The sequence below is a fragment of the Triplophysa dalaica genome, chromosome 1, assembly GCF_015846415.1.
Source record: "Triplophysa dalaica isolate WHDGS20190420 chromosome 1, ASM1584641v1, whole genome shotgun sequence".
NCBI classification, from domain to species: domain Eukaryota; kingdom Metazoa; phylum Chordata; class Actinopteri; order Cypriniformes; family Nemacheilidae; genus Triplophysa; species Triplophysa dalaica.
This window is the reverse complement of record NC_079542.1, coordinates 20,231,802-20,256,374: the sequence shown is the minus strand read 5'-3', so window position 1 is coordinate 20,256,374 and position 24,573 is coordinate 20,231,802. Positions and strand designations below refer to the sequence as shown.

At 37.8% G+C, this 24,573-nt stretch overlaps 1 protein-coding gene across 1 annotated transcript; it reads left to right on the top strand.

The window, feature by feature from the left end:
- The first annotated feature begins 407 nt into the window (after positions 1 to 407).
- On the top strand, positions 408 to 22,170 carry ctdspl2b (CTD (carboxy-terminal domain, RNA polymerase II, polypeptide A) small phosphatase like 2b). The gene is made up of 13 exons (XM_056753907.1): positions 408 to 1,159; positions 9,189 to 9,370; positions 14,331 to 14,457; positions 15,261 to 15,410; positions 15,581 to 15,799; positions 15,898 to 15,991; positions 16,149 to 16,260; positions 16,347 to 16,433; positions 16,642 to 16,704; positions 17,938 to 18,017; positions 18,396 to 18,522; positions 18,637 to 18,732; positions 19,612 to 22,170. The coding sequence occupies exons 2-13, from the start codon at positions 9,212 to 9,214 to the stop codon at positions 19,675 to 19,677; spliced, it is 1,380 nt and encodes a 459-aa protein (XP_056609885.1). The 5' UTR covers positions 408 to 1,159; positions 9,189 to 9,211; the 3' UTR covers positions 19,678 to 22,170.
- The last annotated feature ends 2,403 nt before the right edge of the window (positions 22,171 to 24,573 follow it).

Below are 24,573 nucleotides of genomic sequence, written 5' to 3'. Positions count from 1 at the left end.
CCAATGTAGTAGTTTCTAGAATTAAAAGAGTCTCCATTAATATGACTACATCAGCAACTGTTGCGAACAAAGCTGATACAATGCAAAGTCAGTTTTCAGAATCCAGATATTTTATATATATATTTTTTAAGAAACATACATAGAAGGAACAAAAAAGAGCTTTAATACTGCCCTTCAAAATTACCAATGTGATCAAATACACAATTTGGGTAAAATACCATAGTAGACACGTTTAAATTACAGTTACAAACATCTCAACAAATCTACAGTTTATGTAACAAAGATAGCCATGATGAGTAGGGAATATATTTAAAATATGTATACATTTAATTAAATAATTAATAAAGTTTTATAGACACATAACTTAAATAATTTCATTTTATGATTTTTATCCCGCGCTTTATACACTGATGCAGATTTAAGTCTTCTGTGAAAAAAACTCTGAATTATAACGTTGTTTTACAGTCAGGACCGTTTCCATGGTGACTCGTGAAATCTATGCTCCATTGAAACTGTCTTCGTGTTGTTTCTGTGAGCGCGCATTAACTCTGGGTATCTTTCGGGAGTTTGATTAAACTAACACTTCTTATGTGTTCTGGAACCGACAGCAAGGTTTGGGTTAATCAACCGAGAGTTCAGGGTGTAGCTGACGGTAAATGAACCCTGCTTTCTGGAATACACCCCGGAACGTCCTTCTTATCCTTCTACTGCTGTGCTCATCTTGTATCCCGCGTGCACTCGTGCGGTTTTTCACTGCTCTGTTGGTAGTATTGCATCAATCTGATGCTGCTGGATAAAAAACATTTGCGACCGTTTGATCCTTTAATTGTAAAGCACTCGCACATGGAAACTCAAAAGAGCAGCCTTCCGGTATACAAAATAAACACTGAAACCTCTACCACCGCGATGCATAAATATTGTTTTTGTATTCGAAACAGAAAGGGGGTGTGGGACTCGCAGGACGCATGCTCGCTCCTCTCCGCATCCGGGTACCTGCCGTTTACTGTGTGGGTACGGAGGCGGGAAATGGCGTCCAGAGGTGCGGGAAGGACAGAGGTGAACCTCGTCTGAAGAGGCACGCGAACAAGAGCGAGCGTCAGACCACGGCGGTCATTAAAACAGACCGTTATCCAAGAACGCGACCCCGGAGCTTCGTCTAGTAAGTAATATCTTCAGAAAGTCTGGCATGTGGGAGATTATCCCCACTGTTGCTGGCCGTCCGTACGCTTCTTTCCGTAATGTTTCCCTTGTGGTTCGGTAGCACCGTACACACGCGGATACACGGTCTGTAAACGGACCATTCCCGCGCTTTCTTTTTCCACAGGCTGTCAGTTGTTTTGAGTGACGCGAGCGGCTGCTTCTTATATTGAAGGACGTGAGAAGCAGCTTTGCTACGAACGCTTGAATTCTCTAGCGCAATGTTAACAGTTTCTGGTGCCGCTCGGGTCCATATTTCTCTTCTGGACAGAGTACAGATGTGTATCAAAGCGGCTTCATTGAAATAAACTTTTAAGGTCTTACGTTAATTATACGGCTAAAATCATTAGACAGTTAGTCGTTTTCCGTACAGAATACCTTAAACGCTTGTTTCCCGCCCACGTTACACTGTCTTAGTTTTCTAGCGCTGAATTTCATCATTTCAGTAGTGAAGTGTCTGACGAATCGTGTTGCGCTTGAAATGTATTTGCCTCGTTTCATCACAAACGGTGACAGTTGACTGTCATGTGTCCAAGATGTCAGGACAGTTGTCTAACTGTTATGGGACAGGTTGCCAGCTATGTGGAGTGGTGTTTGTGTATCCTTTTTTTAGTAATATCCAGCTATTGCACGTGTTCTTTGTAATGTTTGTAAAGTCCTATATTCAGATACATGTATGATGGTAATGGTGCACATGGCAAAGTTGTGCTTTGTGTCAGTTGCTGACATTGCACTTTTCTCTTTCTTAACAAATATCTTTGATGTAGGAGCATGTAGGCTGGCTACTTATGGAAAAGGTCAAAGGGGTCACATGAATAGTCTTTTTTGTATTTGAATGTTATTTCTCACTTTAGGATGTTTAATGTCATGATGAGGAGTAATCCGGGAATTTAGGTGCATTGTTAAATATTACTGTTATTACATCTGTTGAATCCTGGTTGCTATACCTTTTCATGTTTAAGGAAGGTATTGGTACTCACCATTGTGAGGTAGCTGTCTTGGCATGGTATGTGCTTGTTTGAGGCAATGGATGAGTCACCATTTTTGATGTTTTACGTGGCCATAACTCAGACAGTTTCTGCATATCTCATGTTAAAGCCATAATATGGAATATTTGGACTGCTAGATGGTGCACTTTCGAAACAACAACAAAAGGCGGAGCCTTAGAAGAGTGGAATTATGGAACATGTCGTTTTCACCATCCAGAGGCGTATGGAGATTGCCCATCACGGATGAGGTAGTGAATTAATTTAATTTTATATCATCGTAATGAATTAGCTTGCAAGAAACATTGAATGTAATGCCACGTTAGCCCGCGACTGATATTGGACTTTGTCAATCGATTTGGTAGCTTAATGATACACAGTTTTACGTGTTTAAAACAGTCATACAGTTGCTGTTTAATAAGTAAATTTGAGCAAACCCACAGTATTTACAAGTTACGTTACTGGCTACATATTTTTGTGCGACATATAGTGTATTCCATAGGGTAACTGCATTCATAACTATTCAAATAATTTGTGCATGGGTAGTTTGTGTACAATAAAAAAATTGCTTGCCTGTATTAGAGATCGACTGATATGCGTTTTTCAGGACCGATGTCCGATTATCAAAGGGTCAAGTAGACCGATACTTAACCGATATATAAGTTAGGTGTAAAAATAAAAAACATGTTCAAAATTAACAATAAGAAGAGCTCTGAGAAAAACTTTGCTCAAATCCATGGTTACTACACGATAACTATAGGTAAACAGTAAGGAAATAAACAAACAATAGTTCAATCAACATATTTAACCAAGATTATTGCTGTTTTGTTGTGCCATTGTTTGGGGCTTGCGCGGATCATGTAAAATCGAGCGTTCTGCGCAAGGATGTGATCTCATAACAAGCTGTTAAGGGAGAAACTGCACCTGTCTATACTTTCATACATAGTATATAATCCGAAAATATAAATATTAATTGGATAATTTAAAAGTAGGATCTTCAAGCTTTCTTTAGACATATGCTTTACGTTCTATGATGAGTATTCGCAGAGTTTTTTAATGGCGCTTTTCAGAAAGATGCACGCGGAGAGAGACGGCTGAAAACACAGCCTGTATATTGTCATTGTTTTACAAAAGCAAAACATTCTGTAAATAATGAGTACACAAATAAATGTAGAATAATCACAGTTTAAAATCATGTATTAGTCTTATTTGTATGACCAAAATTACTGGAGTATTTAAGTCTTTCTCCGCAGTAATAAAAAAAGATGTTGCGGCGTTAAGACATAAAGGAAAAACCCTTATTAAACAGATCTGAAGACTTTCACTGAAGACAACCGACTGTGCTTATGTGTAATCGCGCCAAGACGAGCAATATAACGTGTGTGTCTGAACATTTATGCGTAATAAATTGCAAAAATAACTCAATCTGACACTTGTTGCGAGCGGGCGTTACTCTAGGCAACAGACAAGAGTGTCGTGTTCCGACGGCTCTCACTAAATCCTTGGCTGCATCAGAGCCAAATAGCACATTTCCAAATTAAATTCGGCTTTTAAAATGACCAATGGCGATTATAGAAAAAATGCTTAATATCGAATGTGTATAATCAGCCAGTTCGATAATCGGTCGACCCCTACTGTCTATTAAAACACATGGGAGAGCTGAGTCTCTGTCGAGTCCAAGCTGGTCGCGAAGCTCTCTCCATTTAGAAAACGCAGTGCCGATAATAATCCTTGTTTTCTTTCTTTGTTTCTCCTTAAGCCTGCTTGCCAAATTTGTTCTACGTTAACACTTTTTTTGGTGTCCTTTACTCGCCAAAGAGTAATCGTGATCTATGATAACAGAAAAACTAAAGCTGCGCCCAGATGCTGTATAGCCACTTCCGCATTTGCGCGTTGTCGTAGTTTCTACAACCGAAAACTGAGGGTAGTGCAGAGCAGCGGATATTAAGTCACTGATATGGAACAAACACAAGGGAGACGAGGGACAAAATTATTCCATATTGTGGCTTTAATCCTAAACACTAAGTACAGAATAGTATCATATCTTTAGGGTCTATAGTTTGATCACATATATAAAAGAGATATGCAGCTTTACGATTATTTCTGAAAACATACAACGCGTGCGGGGGGAGTTTGGAACTAAAGCACATGTGCACCCATTGCCAACAAAACAGACATATGGGTCAGTTTCATTTAACACGTGCGGTTCATGTCCGGCATCATTTAGCCCATGGACCGCTCCATATCAGTTTCAAAAGATGTCCATATCCAGCGTTATATCCACAGTCAATATAACATCCATCACTAAAATGCTGAGAACAAACAAACACACCTCAACTTCTCTCACTATCGAAAGAGGAACGCGCTACAGGCCCACAGCGCAGCCAATCTTGATGGGAAGCGTCGGGTCTTCCTATCGCTCGTTGGTTGATGCCTATTGGTTTTTCATGTTAAAAAGAAACTTTCTAAAACCTGAGTGTACCTGAGTGTATCGAGCACAGAACTTGTTTTTTGACAAGTCGACCATGTCAAGCATGAGAAGACAGCATGTTTAACATTGTAAAGAAGTCAGAAAGCTTGAAGCACCATTGCCCTTCCCCTTAAGGAACAAAACTGAGAAGTATTACCAGCTCTACACTTGTCTTCTCGTCTTCCCTACTATTTCTGTTACTGTCACTCATTCTCTCACCATTTCTTTCCTCTCCCGTGTTTTGCATGCTTCCATGCTCGCAGTATCTCTTTGTCTTTTACAGGCTAACACCTGCACACTACTGCCGTACCATTTCCGAAGGGAGTTTCCCCTTCCTGAGTTCCCACTAAATGTTTTGTATTTAGCTATATATATATATTTATGTTTAGTGGATTGTGCATACTAGTCAATATGCATGTTTAAATGCATCAAGCTGGTAAATTGGCTGAAATTAAAGCGGTGTTGGAAGGCTTGTGCTTTTTCATGCACTTAATCAATATTAAAAGGTTTTCCAGTAGAGATGGGCATTTTTGATCAAATCACATTTCATTTGGAGTACTGGACAGGTTTGAAAAACGAGGACTTGATTAATTGGGGGTGATATTGTGACAATTAAAGCATTTTAATTACAACACTGAGTCAAAAATGTATGTTGTTAAAACTACGACAAGCTTGAGTAAATAATTAAATCAACACTGTTAGATTATAAAAAAATTACTATCAATGTTTTTGAAAATACAGTAAGCATTTACAAGAAATATCAGCGTGAGGTGATGAGTCATCTCTGTCCTGTCACATTTTTGTCTGTGTCTGGATTTTTACACTGTATTTGTAACATTTGAATACTTTTTTATTTGCAACTAGCAAGGTTTAATTCCGAAGCTCACAAAATGTAAAACTTTGGGCAGTGTTTAGATCAGGGGCAGGGCCGGACTTGAGGATTGGGGCCCCTGGGCTTGAGTTGTGTTAGGGATCCGTACTATTTAAAATCGTGTGTTTGTTAGCATTAGTGCTATTGAATCGTGCTAGACCAATGAACAAAGTTTAAATGAAAAATAAAATGACTGGCATATAAATTAACAAATCAAATGAACGAGAGCCGACGAGGCACCCTGAAGGGCGGGGCCCCTGGGCTAGAGCCCAGTCAAGCCCAATGGTAAGTCCAGCCTTGATCAGGGGTCTTAGACTACTTTTCTTTGAAGGCCAGATTCCAAAAGTATAAATAGTCATGCAGGTTAGCTCAATTGGACATTCTGAATTACCTTTAGGTTTATGTATTGAGATGCACCGACATAAAATCTTTCCACCTAATAACTTTCTGAATATTATTAATTCATAAAGTATGATGACTAACTATTAATATTGAACATCAAACTGGTGGTGTTTCTTAACATTTCCTACATACCTAGCACACATTCTTTGCATTTACCTGTCTTCTTTCGATTGAAAGGATATATTGGCCCTGACTAACACTTGTGTTGTTCCTGGGTTAAAATGACTCGGCTACCGAAGATGGCTTATTAATCACTTGTGATGCCATATTATCCCAAAATATTGGATTACATATTTGGTCAATTTGTTTTCTTTTATTTCTTTTCTTTTATTTATTTATTTGTTTTGTTTCTTTTTCAAACTGTTTAATCGTAGGCCTAGTTAATCTGAGTTTAGGCACCTCAATTTGACAGAATTCTTTTTTTTTAATATTTTGGCAATATTAAATAAAATATGATCAAAATGTGCACTGTTGTTCACACTAGCCTTTAAGGTTAAACCAGAAAGTGTTTTTTTTTAATGATTTGATTTTGTACAGTATGGCACAGAATTACATTTGTGGTGTTCCCGGGTCAAAATGACCCACTTACCAAAGAGAGCTTATAAATCAATTGATATGCAGCTATATCACCACAAAATATTGGATTCAATCTTTTTGTCAACTTGTTTTCTTTCAGTTAATACTGGTTTTGTGTTTTTTTAACTGATTAATCATATGCTTCATTGAACACCACAAGTGTGAGAGGTGGGGATAAAAACGCAACAAAAAAAATACATTCTTTTGTGAGAGGTTGTTATAGTCTTTGTGAACATAGTGGCTGTGTCCACCAAGGCGTTTCTGCCTGCGTATTAGAGCTGTGAACGTACACTGGTGTCACGGTTCGGTTCGATTACGATTACCATGTCATCGATTCGGTTCAATTCGATATCACGATGCATTGACGATGCATGTCTCAAATTTAAATTTTACTAGTTCACATGTTTGTCAATAATACAAGCAGTCAGATATATGAACTGAAACTTTTATTTTACCTGGTCTTCTTCGAGTATCAAACATCATACAAAACTCAAGTCTGGGCATTAGCATGAGCAAAAGGAGCAAATACAAAAAATAAATACTTAAAGTGCACAATGCAAGGAGTGTACTTTAGTACTTACAGTAAATACTGCAATGTACTTGTAACACATTTTAATGTAAAGTGGCTCGCTGTGGTGCTGCGATGGAAGAATGTTGATATTCGTCGGATTCTGCCCAAAAGCCTTGCGAGTGCGGCCACATTAAGCGCTCGCTGGGACGCCAGATTAACTGTTTGTGCGAAGCATTTCACCAGGAATCGCATGTTATTGCAACACGATGAGCTCGGCTCATTAACTTCATTACCTGGGCCGTGGTTTCGTGGTAGAGTTCGGGCAGAGTGTTTTCTGAAAAGTGGCTGCGTGAGGGAAGTGGCTATATCGCGGCTCCAGTGTATTCAACAGGTGGCGAAACCCGGGCTTTGTAAGTTTGCGGTATTAACCCCTGCGTGTTTATCTGTGCGTGACAAGATATACACACATCTTGTGTCCTCTCCAGGTCGTGCTTACCAAGTTTTTCATAAAAGCCGAAATGTGCCTAGATGTCGGCTTTAAAGTAGTTGGAGCATTTTTGATTACTCGGCTTCCTCCGCTATTGTATGCTAAAGCATTGAAGCACGTATGCGAGATGACGTCAGAAAAACGTAAGTACGTAATAACCGGTTATGGTCTGTAACTGAACCGATACCGAATCGTCCTCGCTTGCATCGCGATGCATCGTAAAAACGATTAATTTCGACACCCCTACTGCGTATGGTGTGTTTTTTCAATTGTTTCCAACGTTGCATTTTTTGAAAATGCGAGCAGCTGGCGTTTGTTTTTCGTGCTCAGTTCTGGTGCTATGTGTTTTACCCACGATCAGCGCAGACGTTCGACCGTGCACCAAGAGTTGAAATTTCCTCAACTTTGGGCAAAAGACTGTGCCTGCAACTGCCGTTTTCAACCTCGCAAAAGCGCCTTTGTGGATAGAGCCCCTTAGTAATATTAATTCGTATTTTGGGGTTAAAATATTTTTTTTACAACATGAGTTAAAATATCGGCCAATTGCTTTTGTTGACTGATTCTGGCTAAAAACTGTAGTTACTGTTTCTTGCCATCCTGAATGTATCTATAAAAGCCGGAATGTTAAGAAAAGAAAAGAGAGGAAAAAGCTCATCAGATATGTACGTTAGGTCTTTTATGAACCATGTTGAAGGTTGAGCTTGGAGTCATGCCTGTCAGGTCACAACTGCTGGATCATGTTTGTGGCCAGTTGTTACATAAGTAGACGTTGGGGAGGGGTAACACACAACCATTTCATTTCAGGATAATTTTTTCCCCCTGATGTACAGTGCTGTCTTTAAGAAAGAGAGGGACACTTCCTCCACATCAGGAAAACATTAGCTGTTTCTTCCCCTTTTTCTCATCTCTCATTGCCTCTCGAAGTTGATTTGTTATTCTCCCCTTTTTTTCTCTTTTTACAATGTTAAGGAGTTTCCTGGACAGAGATTATCTTAAACCTGGACTAGGCCTTAGTAAGGATATTAAAGTAGTTTTTAAAAACTTACATTACAAAAAACATTACTGATCTTGAAACAAAACAATCATACAGCTCTTTTTTAAGATAAGTCAGTGTAAAATATTTCCAAACAAGACATCTCTAACATTAAAATTAGACTGGGACTAGGTTTAAGCCTTGTCCGGGGAAACCACCCTTAATGAATTGCTACATGTTTCATCAGAAGCTATGAATTAATAAATCCGTACCATATTCCCTAATGTTTAATCCTTTGTTTTTAAGGATTCACACGATTAAGTCACTTGTCTTTTCAGTGTGCATCTGCATTAGAAATTTACAAGGCGCTTGTAGTTGACAATGCTTTGTTGTGGAGGTGCTTCAGCTGTGATGATAAACCATGTTGGAGGAAATGGTTTCTTGAATACATCCAGATGTCTGTGGCTAGCAATCTTGGCTGAATTGTTGCACTTTGAAAACAGAGCAAAGCTCTATAACTCATTTAAGACCATCAAAGAGCTATGATTCATTTACTTGTGTGTGAGAACAGCTTAGGTGGAAAAGCTTTTCAAGGTCATTGTCATTTGTGCAGAACTTAAACCAGAGTTATCGCCTCCTGTGTTCCTTTTTTGTGCGTTTCTGTTTTCTTTCAATAGTTGAAAGGTAAACTTCATTGTCTTCTTTCTCTCAACAGTTTTACATGTGACTTAAAACAAAATGAGGCTGAGAATGCGCAAGGCTTCTCAGCGGCCAACCCTCGCTTGCAGGCCCCTCCCGGCCCGGACCAAACGCAAGCACTCTGAGATGGAGTGTTCAGGTGAAACGAAGGGTCTTCTCTCCAGCATCAAGAATTTCATCCATGGAAATTCTATCAAGGTGAGCCTGAAACCGAGCTGACACCATGGGACTGTGAGACTACATTAATTGCTATGGCGCTTACACTACACAACAGGGTTTCTTGTCATCCTTCATCTTCTTGTTGTAGCAGCACGCACAGTACACAACGCAATGCAGACAAAATGTGCTAACAACAAGACTTTCGTCAAGAACCAACAGCGAAAACCTCCCTCATCGCGAACACTTCTAGTTTGATGGTGGGTGGCAAATTAGTTGTTGTTGCGTTAACGCCATCAACTGGAACGGAGCATGAAACATTGAAGTGTTTTTAAAGTGTATTCTACATTCGGGGATGGCAACTAGTCACCTTTCGGAAAAATTTGCCGTTTTGGATCCAAAATGGGTCATTATTGTTATTCGTGTTGATCCGATGAGTTTTTGAAAATGGGGGGTGAGGGGGGTCTATGAATCTTTTAAAGGGGTCATGAATGATGAATGAAATTAGGAGAATCATTTCCAGGTGTTGTGGTAACGATGTCCAATCACTAGCCAGTTTTCAAGTTATGTTTTGAATGTTGTGCAGATTGAGCGCACATACTCAACTCATGAATCGATATTAGATGTAGTCGAATTACGCAGCAACTCGACTGCGCATTTCTGACTTACTTCAACACAACCGGCACTAAGCAACAGGTAAAGGTGCTGGTTTGTTTGCCTTGAAAGGAACGGAGCAAATCCACGAAACATAATATGGGGAAAGTGCGTTAACACACTGCGAAAATCACTATCACCGCATTTACGGATAAACCCTGATGTGTAAAAAGAATCGTACAGGAAAAACTAGTTGTCGGTCATGTCACCCGTCACTCACTCGCCGTAACGTTAAATGTGCTTATAAAAGCACAGAGGTGATGTCAAACTGCTTCGTAATATTTTGCACTGCTTATCTATCTCCAGCTGCCATATAGTATAATGTGGTAGTCTACATGCATTCATAGACGCCACAATGCTACAGATTTCATGTACAACATACTATGCTGATGCGAGGGTTGCATTTGGTTTTTAGTACAACATTGTTGATAGTATCGCACCTAACGTTGTTGTTACAATGATACCTCTTGTGTAAAAATCTAATTTAAATCTGTCACTATGGTAACAGGCATGCTGTGCAAATAGTGTAACGTTACCAGTTTGACAGTTCATCTTTAGACAGAGCTGTGACTGTAAGCTGTTGTGTGGACAGAGCACCTTGAAGTAAATGTGAAGAGTTAATTTGCAAAAGCGGAACTCTGTTTTTGTTCATTTTCATTTACTATGTTTTTTATTGTGCATTCCAAGTAAGATCATTTAAACAGTTATATTGTTTTGATTAAGTAATAATGACTAAAAAAAATACAGACAACTAACACAGTAAAAACACATAAACATGATTTATGAAAATGAGAAACAAAAACAGAGTTGTCTGGTTTGGCAAATAAACTCTTCATGTGGTTGTCTATTTTAAACTCTACCATGGACTATTCTGATTATGTGCACTGAATAATATGAAATACAAATTGTACTAATTATATAACTATATATAAACTACGACTATACATAATATATAGCGTCGGGGGGCGGCTCGCATCATTGTCACCTTTTTCACCCCCATGAGTTTGCATCCCTGTATATTATTATTAGATTAATCGTTTTTTTAAATGCGGGGCATTCTATATCGATTCTCAAAAGCTGCAATATTTTTTTCATATTTCTGCAAGCACTGAACATTCATTAAAGTCAATGTTATTGCTGCAACTATCCACTACATATCACTTTTCATTTTACAACAGGTGGATGTACAACAGGGAGCGTATGGTTCATTCATTGCTTAATTATCATGGCGGATGTGTGTCATCGAATTTAACATAAAAGGCAGCAGTTCATATGATTTGTAATTTGTAATTCCTCCACGCAATAATATGACGCAAACCTTCTGTGCTGGGATTGGCTGGATCAGTTCCTCAGTGTCACACACAACGAGATCACTTGGGGATAATATCAAACAGTTTGAAAATATTCTAGCGTCTGGGATAGCTCGAGACAGGTCCAGATCACGTTGCATACCTGCTTATACTTAAAGAGCTTTCTGCAACCGAAAATAAGCATCGCTTTGGTCGCGATCCGGAGGTTTTGTCGCAGACCTAAGAAATCTGTCCACGACAGCAAAATCCAGCCAAAAATCATGTAGTGCCATAAAACAACATATCTCATTTCATTAAGAATGGCAGATCCAGATTTACAGATTTTACAAACTTTTCTAAGTATAGATCAGTCGCCAAGGGTTAAAAAATAGAATAAAACATTGCCAATTTTACCATTTAAAGCTATTGTGTACTTTTTCTCCGTTTTTGTTTAACAACATGTAAATGGACCTCCCACTATTCGCCTACGCAATGATTCAATTCAGGCAATCCTTAGCATATGACCTATTTGGTCAAATATGAAAGGGTGAAATAAAATTGAATACCTTCAATAATTGCATTTAAGACTTTAAAAAAAAAATGAAGGGCCTACATTTTCTCAAAAAGTATTACAACTTGATGAATACATTTAAAGACCCAGCGGACACCCAGGAGGGTAACTTGTAATTTCCCTTCTTGTTGAGCTGGTAGCACATAATAATTTCCTTTTATCAGAACATGATCGTAAATGGACTGAACGTGATTGTGAGTGACGGGAGGGTACCACCCCTGCCGTAACAGGATCATGAAAGGACGCAGTGTTTCCGCCATGGTTTCAAAATGAAACCAAGAATCTTTTTACACTAGAGTAGTGTAACTAGAAATAACACAGCAATCTCTAACGTTGTTCTGTGGCGTTGTTTCTGGAACTCAATCTGCAAAGCAAAATAAATTAAAACATTTGGTTCCTGTTACACTTTTAAAGACTATTAATTATTTTTTCTAACATTGTTTTAGTATGTAATTTTAAAGGGTTGGAAACAATACATTAAAATGAAAGTCATTTCAATTGTAATATTTTGTGTAATTTTGTGTGTAATCGACCGTTGTTTTCAACGTCGAATAATAGGAGCTTACTGATTAAACGACTCACACATCCCTAGTGTGAACATCTGGAATATTATTTTAACATTAAAAACCATAATTTATTATATTTAAATATAATGTGAAAAGTGTTGGCTTTGTTGTGTGAAACTGTTATTGAATGTTTGCAGCTTTGTAACAGAAGTGTGAAAATCTTTAAGGAATCACATAGCCGCTGTTGGGAATCACTCGAATGTGGGCCACTTCACTACACAAGATCAAGCACATTCACAAAACATACAAACAGTCATTGACTGAAAAGAAATCAACTCTTGAGGATCCTTGCATGTTGGAGCAAATTCTTTACATGTGTTGGGATTGCAGATCCGAAACAAATAATGCAGAATATATATTATTTTTACATATTTACTTAGTAATCAGGATTTGTATTGGTAAAATGAAGGCCTTTAATGGGAACCACTGGTTTAGATGATCATGGCCCAGAATGTTCTTGGATGCAATTCAAACAGGACCTGGTGTCAGATTCCCCCCAGAAATGCATGGTGGAATGCCGCTGCTTGTCTGAGGAGCTCAGTCTTGTTCTAATTTTAGCTGTGGTCCACAGTACTCGCATAATGACAGTAGGTAGGGTTGGCTTTAACAGGCATGCAGCCTGCTGCAGGAGAACTAGTGCTTCAGAGGATAGACAGTATTATGTTTAGGAGACATATTAGGTTCTCTGGTTCCCCCCATTCTTTTCACAGAATGATTTTCCATATGGCCACAAGATATAATTGACGATTTTGACGGTCTAGCATGCCTCCAGACTCACATGTCTTATACAAACTAACATAGAGCTACTTTAATAATTGTGGAAAGCATGCAGCAAATACAGTATCTCACAGAAGTGAGTACACCCCTCACATTTTAGTAAATATTTGATTATATCTTTTCATGTGACAACACTGAAGAAATGACACTTGGCTACGATGTAAAGTAGTGAGTGTACAGCTTGTATAACATTGTAAATTGGCTGTCCCCTCAAAATAACTCCTCACAGCCATTAATGTCTAAACAGCTGGCAACAAAAGTGAGTACCCCCTTTACTGAACATGTCCAAATTGGGCCCAAAGTGTCAATATTTAGTGTGGCCACCATTATTGTCCAGCACTGCCTGACCCTCTTCGGCATGGAGTTCACCAGAGCTTCCCAGGTTGCCACTGGAGTCCTCTTCCACTCCTCCATGACGACATCAAGGAGCTGGTGGATGTTAGATACCTTGCACTCCTCCACCTTCTGTTTGAGGATGCCCCACAGATGCCCAATAGGGTTTAGGTCTTCACCTTTACCCTCAGCTTCTTAAGCGAGGCACTGGTTGTTTTGGAGGTGTGTTTGGCGTCGTTGGAGGCGTTCATGCTCTACAAATGAACGTATCAAACATTCTTTTGACCTTCTTTCAGTCTGTAGTTTAGTGATCCGCTCCAGTCCGGTGCTATATATTTCAGAAGTCAAATTACTTTGTGAAACTATTAATAGTTTAACTTCAGGCGAGCCAAGGTGAAACTTGCGTTTAAACCAACGATTGATGCTCGCCACTATATATGGGCCCAATTTGGACATTTTCACTTAGGGGTGTACTCACTGTTGTTGCCAGCAGTTTAGACATGAATTGCTTTGTGTTGAGTTATTTTGAGGGGACAGCAAATTTACACTTTCAGACAAGCTGTAGATTCACTAATTTACATTGCAGAAAGTGTCATTTCTTCAGTGTTTTCACATGAAAAGATATAATAAAATATTTACAAAAATGTGAGGGGTGTACTCACTTCTGTGAGATACTGTAAATTCTTTTTTATATGAATTCTTTCTTTTTAGTAATGAATTATTATTATTTTAGAAACAGGTAGTATAGACAAAAGTAGAAACCTTGAACATATTATAGTAAAGTATAAAAACTGACTGTTGGTTTTTATCAGGTGAAGCAGGAAATCCCAGCAAAGAGGAACCGTTTGAGCTGCGAGCTGATCACTTCCACTCCACAGAGAAATGACCTGTCAAGGAAAAGCATCTACACAGCTCGTAGGAGAAGCTCCATTAATGGAGGTGAGTCAAAGGTGTCACAGCAATGTAACATGATTTTCTGCCTTAAGGCAGGGTTTTCCAAAGCTTTTCATTCATGGACCCAACTAGGCCTGTATGGTCTGTCTCAAGGCCCACTACCATGATGGAGAAAGTACACAAGAGACTAATGAAATATGCAATTAATTGCAACTTCAAAATATTAGCATCTTTGCACAACCCACCTTAAATTACTCTAACAGTTTGACAATCCCCTGCCTTACTGGGGTCCCACAAAGGACGTTGAAGGGCAGAGCCGCTCAACGCTGCATCTAGGACAACTCTGTTATTAATTTACATTTAGACATTTGGCAGACGCCTTACATTGCTTTATCCTATACATTTTACATAGGTATTTGCAATCCCCTGGGATCGAACCCACAACCTTACATTGTTAACGCAATGCTCTTACCAATGAGCTACAGGAAAGCTATTAATGTGTTAGAAACAAGTAATTTATGAGTTATTCTGTATTAATGTGCTATTTTTCAATTAATCCCAAACAGATACTTTATCTTGCAGCTTACGGTGAAGTCAGTTTGTTCTTTAAAGAGGATTTCAGTAAAAAACATCTAATCATAATGTTGAAGATTTTACTCTTGTCCGAGGTACCCGTCAAAGTATATAAAAGGACCTATAAAGACCTCTACCCCATAGTCCCTAACACCCCCCCCCCCCGCTGTATATTTTAATAGCTATAGTATAAATGACCAATATAAAGTCCAGAGATTTAGTTCTAATTCCATTATAGGTTAACAGATGCTTTTTTCCTCTAATGTTTTCTGTAGCAACAACAAACCATGATACGAGTAAGCCTGTCAGGCCTAATGGGAAGTTGGAGGACTCCGAGGAGGATGTGAGCAGTCCACCCCGTTCCACCCTGCTTGGAACCATCTTCTCTCCTGTCTTCAGCTTTTTTTCACCAGCAAATAAAAATGGTGAGATAAGAATTCACTGAATTTAAGACTTTTACTGACTACCTGAACAAACCAGAGTAATAGCGTTCCAGATTTTTTCATGTTTAGTAAGATGATCCTAAGTGAAAGAAAAATGCAAATTTTATTCCAATGCATTAAAATGTAAAAAATCCTGTTCTCCGTCACACCAGGCTCGGATTCACCAGGCCAGGCAGTGGAGGCTGAAGAGATTGTGAAGCAGCTTGAAATGGAGCAAGTAGAAGAGATGCCCACCAGTACTGCCACATCTAGAGAGCCCCTAAGTGTTCCTCTCTACAGTAATGCCATGCCCTCAGCCATCAGACACCAAACTTCCATACACACACCAGAGTGTGAGGACAACCCTCATCCTGACCTGCCCCCTCTCACAGGTGTGCAAGATGTGACTTTGGATTATCCTTACTAAGGACTAAATCAAATGCGATTGTGCTCACCTGGCATCATTTTGTATTCTGCCTTTTGCGTTTAGCTCCAGGCTCTCCTCCAACAGGGGGATATGTGGACACTTCAATCACTGTCCCAGCTGAAGGATCCTATGAGGAGGAGTGGGAAGTGTTTGATCCGTGAGTTCATCTGTACTCTCATACAAGCTGAATACATATTTTTGACAATTTTGTTTTATTTATTATATATTGTATTTTTGACATACATTTCATTTTTTGCTTGCCAATGTTCATTAATGTTCATTAATGTTCATTTTTAATGTTAATTGTTTTACAGGTATTTTTTCATCAAACATGTACCTCCACTAACAGAAGAACAACTGACTCGCAAACCTGCACTCCCTCTTAAGACTCGCAGCACTCCTGAGTTCTCTCTGGTTCTTGATCTGGTAAGTCTTAAAATCCACCTCCTCTGCCATCACAGTGTATTTTTGGGGGATGAAAGATGTTCATTGCATTTTTTCCGCATTCACAGGATGAAACTCTTGTCCATTGTAGCTTAAATGAGCTGGATGATGCAGCATTAACCTTTCCTGTCCTCTTCCAAGATGTCATTTACCAGGTAAATACCAACTCTAAGCTGTCTTGTTGTGTTTCAGTAACTTACCACTAGAGGACACTGAATGGTCATTTTCAGAAGCAACCTCAGCACTTTCTTACCCAAGGCTGAAAATAACTTAAACTACATTGAGTTTTTACTCAAATTCTGAAAGAAATTAAAACCAGTCATGTTATTGAAATGGAGGAGATTCTAATACAGTTTCTGTTAGGTTTATGTGCGACTGAGGCCATTTTTCAGAGAGTTCCTGGAACGCATGTCTCAAATTTATGAGGTAAGCTTCTGCTATCCTTTTTTCCCCAAATTATGGATGATATTACATGAAACACTTTTTGTCCTGCTTAAAGGGGTGATATGACACGGCTTAAACAAATATTATTGTTTTTTTTAGATATAATGCAATATGTATACAGGATATAAGGTTAAAAAATGCTCTATTTTCCACATACTGTGCATGTTTGTATCTCCTCTTTGCCCCGCCTCTCAGAAACGTGCAGATTTTTTATAAAGCTCATCGCTCTGAAAATCGAGATGTGCTATGATTGGCCAGTTAACCAGTGCGTAGTGATTGTTTGAATACTGCAAGCATGTGACGGAAGTGTAACGCCTCTTACCATACTGTATATGGAACATTAGGTTCCATGCAATTGTACTTTCAGGTACGCCCACCTTACTTGCATATACATTAGGGCGGTCTTACTGTGTGTCCCCCCCAAACGCGTTAAGCGTGATTGATTTACATGTTAAGTCGATGCAAAGACGCGATAGGACATCCTGCGGCGCGAATTGAGCCTTTCGGGCTTTTCGCACGAGTTGAAAAATCTAATTGGTTAACGCTGCAAAAATTTGCACAGCGTTAACCAATCAGGAGATTGCTCTAGAGGTGACGTGATTATGATGTAGCGATTAGAGGCAGAAATCCGAAACAACAATGGAGGACAAAAACATTGTTGCTGTATGTGGATACCCGGAGCTGTACGATACATCTTACTTTTATCGAAACAGGAATAAAAAGGATCTTGCTTGGAAGAAAGTGAGTGAGGAGGTCAGACAATCTGGTTAGTTGTAAAAAAAGGCTCTTTACTCAATTTGAGCTATATATACGAGACCGGAGTCGCCTGGCAGAAGCCCCTTCCATTATGTGAATTCACGTCTGTTGGGAAGTGAATTTCACTCTTAAATGAAGAGAGATTAATCTCAAAATGTTTGAGCGTCCAACTACGCGTGAATAACGCGATTTATTTGCGCATGTCCTGGGAACGCTGTATTATTCAAATAATACCACAAACTGACGTAGATTTGTGGGGGTATGGTTAGACAAGGCGTTTCAGGCAGGTCTGGGTGAACATTCGATTTTAGATAGACGTGTCTAGTACATGCTTGGGCAACTTATAACACACCAAAGACACAGAAAAACACATATTCGCAATTTCGCACCACATGAACCCTTTAACATCTGTTCCTCATAGTGGAGTGAAGTTGTTTCATTTTTGGCTTTTCCCCCCAGATCATTCTCTTCACCGCCTCAAAGAAAGTTTATGCCGACAAGTTGCTGAACATTCTCGATCCGAAGAAACAGCTGGTGCGGTCTGTGGACTTCTTTATTTTTTCTTTCATTTCAATTTTAAACGTTTTCCGCATTACACTAACATCTAGACAGAAAGTAAAACACATTGTATTTTTTTTTAAGAAGTTAGCAGTTCTTGGTATATGTAAATTTAGTCGAAGTGTCGGTTGTTTGGTAACCCAACCAGTTTTGTCATGGCTGTGCAGAAGTGTTCTATAGGGTTTGGTTACAGTGAAGGATTGACGTGGATGGAGAGGTTTGCTCTCTAGCAAATGAATCTCCACACTATCCTCCGGTGTCAAGTCTTTGCTCTGAATACATTATTCATTCATGCTCTGAAATTTATTTTGTTGTTCTTCTCTCTTTTTGTGTTTGTGTGTGTTTCCAACATGTTCTAGGCACCGATTATTTCGTGAGCATTGTGTCTGTGTACAAGGAAACTACATTAAGGATCTAAATATTCTTGGACGTGATCTGTCCAAGACTATTATTATTGATAACTCACCACAAGCCTTCGCTTATCAGGTGAGTTGTCCATTGTTGCCTCATCCAAATTTGCATCCAACCCAGACTAATGTTTAGTTATGTTACACATTAAAGAAATAAAGTGTTTCTCCAGCCCATGTGTTTCACCCACAGCTCTCCAATGGAATTCCTATTGAAAGCTGGTTCATGGACAAGAATGACAATGAGCTTCTGAAGCTTGTTCCATTCTTGGAGAAGCTGGTGGAAGTGGTATGTGGGCACAATGTTGTTGTATAGTTTTCATTTCTTTCTGAGTCCATTTTTTGCGTTAGAAATTTGAAGCTGGAAAAGTTAGTTATAATATTTAAGAGTTAATTACCTAGGCTGTGTCTGAAACCGCTCCCTATCTCCTATATAGGGCACTATATCGGGTGTCCGCCATTTTGTAGTGGTGTCGAAAACCTGAGTGAGCTAATTCATTCATTACATTTGTTCACTCTTTTTTTACCCACAATGCACTCTGATTTTGAGTGTACATTTGATGTACACTCGCTCACTCACTATTTTCCATGATGAAACACGTGACGACTTAGAATCAGCTGGAGGAGAGTGACCGTTAATGCTACGAATGCACGTTTATACACGTGTGTTTGTTGAGAGTTATTTTCCTGTTTTTGAGAATAAACAGATTAAATTAATGTTATAGACAGTGGTGCTTTATTTTAAATATATAAAATATTTTATAAAGCGTAATAAACGTAAAAGTAAATAACGTGGCAAATGTTTTGTTCTCTTTATTTAAAACTTATACAAAAATGTGACAATTAACTTTACCATTTTATTATGCAATCCTCGAAGGTGTAAGATAACCTGTCAGACGCAGGTTATATGACGTCAGTGTCTGTAATCGTTCGCTCATTTTCATTTACTTATTCCCCATGTAGTGGACTCAAATGTCATTCGCTGTATAGGGAAATATAGGGGACTGTGGTCTTAAAAAATATATAATTAGCAGCACAAAGGTTGCAGGTTTTATTCCCAAGGAACGCATTAAAGCATTGAAAAGGGATCCTAGAACTAAAAGATTATGTTTGGAATATATATGAATTGAGTGTGTAAATGTATTTTTCTGTCATCTTGTGTCTACAGAATGAGGATGTGCGGCCATATGTCCGTGAGCGGTTCCGGCTGCATGACCTCCTTCCCCCTGACTGAGTGCTTAAAGTAAAATGAAACCAAACAAATGCAGATATATGCTTTGGATTTTTGCCTTTACTGTTAAAGTAATCCTTGTTCCCCACGTTTTAACTATTATGATAACAAAACAAAAGTGTTGATTCATTTTTTTTCTCCTCTGTGCAATCAGAAGGATTTAAAGTGGTTGTTTGGTATCTTCAGTTTGATCATTCAGTACAAGGTAATGTGTAGCAGTCAGAAAGAATCATGATTTCTTTTGGTGCCGCCGTTAACCAATTTTAGCAGGAATGGCCAGTAAGAAAAGCATAGCTTTTTGACAGAAGTTTCTGTGTTAACGTAATTGTTTATTTTCTGGCATTTTTAATATCTTCAGTATGCATTCCTCTCCACCTGTATTTTTTTGGGGCGGTTGTGTCTGTTCAAATCAGTGGTTTTTATCTTCTGTTTTGTTTTTTGAATGCCAAAATTTTAATTTCCCAAATAACTTTGTATTAATTTAGTAACGACCTATTCTTGAATGTTGTTTGTTTTCACAGAGCTCATTCGACTCAGTCTTTTATATAAGGCATTGCTAAAAAGAATGGGTTAAACCATAGATGGACGTTTTTAAAAAAATGGGTTTGCAGCGAGTATATTCTTAAATTCCTGAAATGAGAAGTTCCCATGTAAAGGTTGAAAGTCCAGAAAGTTTCAGTTATTTCTCCACATATGTTTATTTACCTTAGTCAAAGCTAATGTAGTCAATTAGTAGCACCCATCTGTCCTTTCAAAAACTAGGAATATATCATCTACTGTTACATTTTTATAACGTTATTAATTTTGTATTCATTTTTTTCCGCTTTTGTTCATGTTCAGCCTGTGTAATTTGTTGATGTTATGTTCTGGTGTTCTTTGAGAGGTAACGCCATAAATCCATTGTTCTAGTGTTAGTTATGATGCACGTGTTTCATGTTAAATTTAGGAGCTAATGTAGCATGACCCAGAGCTAATCTGAACTGCAAAGAAGAGGATAGAGTGCTGAAGCCTGTAATAGCCCTGTTTATAGCACCAGCATAACAACAGCAAGCATCATCGCTGTGGTTTAAACCTGACTGCCTGTAGTTCTGTTTTCTTCTATAATGGGATTCTGGGTTTTTTAAGATATCAAGCGTTGTGAAATATTCTGATAGATGAATGAGTGTAAATGACTCTGGGGAGGAATGAGAGTTGAATATACTGCAAAGATTGTATTCTTCTCTTCATTCCAAAGGTATGGTAGTGATGTTTCAAACTGAGTAATACAAGAGATCAAATTACATTTGTGCCATTTAGGGTGTGTTAAACCGGGGCTAGTTGTATTCCCTGCCATTTTTCTGGCTTATGCTCTGTTTTTATTGTATTTATATTGAATATGTTCACTCATGCCACTGGTGCCATTATTACGCTTTGTTAATGGGTCTGTAAAGGACAATCACTGATTACACAGTATGTCTCGTGCTGAATGGTTGTGCCCATTGTTTTTAGTACCTTCTTTTTTTAATCTGGTGGAAGGTATTCCTGCTGTAATTTTGGTACTTCACAATGTACAGAGGAAAGGAAAGGGTAAAAAGCGTGATGCTAAGGATCCTGCTCTACTAACAAAAGGTGTTTTTCTGTTTGACAGAGTCCATTGGCACCAAGCACAGTATTTTTCTCATGCGACAATAGACTTGGTAAAATGGTTATACATGGCGTACATTAAGTATTATACCCAACTTCTGTTCGTTTTATAAATTCTTTCTTCCTGCAATATTTTTTTGAGATAGAATCCTAAATCCAGAATGTTATCTCAAATATTGGGAGGCAGGGGTCGCAACTATACCCTTTGGTCCAGGCACTTTCTTTAAAGCCAGAGAGTTATTTTGAATGATTGTCAAAGAGTGGAAGTGTATTAAATGTTAAAGGTTTGTTTCATATGTACAACCAATTCATTGTAATGTGCTTTACTTTTTGTACAATGCATATTGTACTAAAACATGCAGTTTCATGAAAAAAAATGTAAAAGGAAATCTTTTTGTATTTTTGATTCTTTGTATTTTTAAAGGCATGTCACATCTATTTTTCAAAATGTATTCATTTTTTAAATGTATCAGTTTTTGTATTGTATCTTTGTAGTTAGCAGAATCACTGAACATTCTAAGCATGTAAAGAAAAAAGCCTGCTATGTAAGAAAGTTCACATTTTGATCAAGGCACTTTTTGCAGATGAATGTTTCAGTTTTCTTTTCTTTTATACTTCTAAAGCCATATGGCTTGTGAGTATCCTTGAGCTGCATTGGAGAAACACTCTTGGTCTAAAAGTCATTTACTGAAACATGATGTGTTATTTAAGATTGCTTATATAATTGAAAATAAGTATTTGGTAAATTGCATGCTCTTTCATTTTATGTCAAAACATTTTAGATACTTAAGAATGGATTGTTGTATTTCATGTCTTTTTCTGATACTTCGTTTTACCATCAAATGGTGTGTAATATCAAGGAGATTTTATGGATATGACTTGTGTTGATTTTTGTCATTATATCTGCATAAATGGCATCTTGTTGATACAGTTTGATGCAACCTCAAAAAGCGACTGTCATTTGAACACGAGCTGTTGTGGTTAATGGGATGTAAAAGAAGCCAAGGTCTTCCTCAAATATTTTCATGTCATTGAGGTTTTATGGAAGAGAGCAGAAATCGGAAAATTATATGTAATCCACCTGGAAGTCATTGTCTAGACGACACGTTAGGGAACCCTAAAGTTAAAAGAAAGTTCAACATTTCTTACATATTGTGGATGTGATATAGTTCATACCGTATATGGTGACATTTTGGGCGGGTTTCTCTCAACAAAACAATGTCAGACTAGCCCATATAAAGTTTAGTTAGTAATATTTTATACATTATATGTTTGAGCCAGTATTTTGCTTTAAGTCTTTAACTCATCAAGTGCTGCTTACCCTGATGCCCACATGACTCCGCGAGCCATCATTGTACTTCCAGCTTATGTTTGACTGGGTGTAGGCTATACTGTGACCACGATGCTGACAGTGAACACGACCTGTTAATATTTCAGCACTGTCGGCTGAGTCTCAACGCCCAAATCCGGTCCCTGTATTTCTCGGTCTCTGTTTCGCACCTTTTTATAGCGCTGTTTAATTAGACTGATGCTGGATTGAGTTGCAAGTTTACACGGCAGCAGTGATAGGACTGGAACATAGAGACGAAATCCAGTCATACGAATTTAAAAGAGGCAATTTGTCAGGACATAGAGTTAAAACAATATGTTAAAAAAATAAAAGAAAGTTTACAGTTGTATTTTCAATGGGCTGACCATGCTTGTGTTAAATTAACAATTCACCGGGACGACTTCTGGATATTCAGAGTAAAAATGCGCAACGGGGACTGTTTGACCTTTCTCACGCTCAGCATCATTCTCGGTAAGTGTTTTTCTTCATGTAAATGGCTTTTGTTTTATCTTAAGTTTTACTACATGCTTTCACATATTTTAATAAACTTGAATAGCCTAATATATATCTATAATTTACAGTAGCAATGTGATAATTTAACATGCGAAATTCTACTGCCAAGCGGTTAATTCCTATTTTTGGATTCGATAGTTTATGGTGATTTCTTTATCATAGGTCAAACTTATTACAAGATACTTAACATGTGTAAGCTTCAATTAACAGCCTATTTTTATTTAACAGCCTATTTTTCTGCTACAGAAGTTTAGCAGACGTTAAACATAAAAAGCTTTCGCTGATCGTTATATCTGCATGCGTTCGACCGATAGTTTTCAAACTTTTGATATTTTTTGAGAGGCACCCCTTCTAATAAATATCTGTATTTTTTGTAAATCAGAGTTATTAAAGTTTGATTTTAGTTCACCATAACCCTAGTTTTAGTTTACCCTGACCCTATTCTGAATTTGCTTTTATATTTTTAAGTTTTAAGAATTTTGGTTTATGGTTTTGTCATTTTATCATTTATTTGTTTATTTTTATGTTACTATATAATAGTAATTCATTTTATTTTTGTCTATTATTATAATTTTAGTATTTTAAATTTATTTCAGTTAATTTTGAGGCAACGTTTCAATTTTTCCTTTAGTTGAGTTTCTCCCAATAATTTGTAGGTCAATATTTGATTAGATTTCAATGAAGTTTAATTTTGAACTAATATGTCCGTGTTGTAATTATAATGTGTGTGAAATTAAGACATGTTTACAAACATAAATAATTGCCTAAACCCATAGTCATTTTGGATGTATAAACCAACAGTAAAGAGAAGCAGTTTTATACTGCAGCTGCTTTAAATACATCTTTTTTTCATGACAGCTTACAAAGAATATTGCCTTACAAACCCCATTGAGTGAGATAAAAGGATCCCTAGTGAGAAAACACAAAAGAAAGATAGGCCTGTATTAACAATTCTGGAATGCAAATCACAAGAAATGAGCAATAAACAGGAAACAACATTTGGTAGACTTTAGCTTATGTCTTCTTTAAAATAAAAAACAGACTAGTTTGAAAACCCACTGCATTAGACTGTGATTGTAGTTTTAAAAATATTTTGTTGGATATATATTTAATTTGAATCACCCACAAACACTGTAGTGTTGACATTTTTTTTAAAGGGATTGCATCAGGTGATTCAAGAAATCCCAAGACCATCATGAGGCAGAGCTCCAAGAGTGACAATGAATTCGAGAGGAACATGAAAGTTTTGATAGATAACATCAAATCCTTGTCAAAAGAAGAAAAGAGCAAAGAAGCCCGATCAAGTCTTCATCATAGCATGAACAGAAATGTCGTTGATAGAACTAACCTAGATATCTATTCATCCGTATTTAATAGTATATACTCAATATATCAGCCAATGCTTGTCAATAGTTTCACTGAAACTCTGCCTC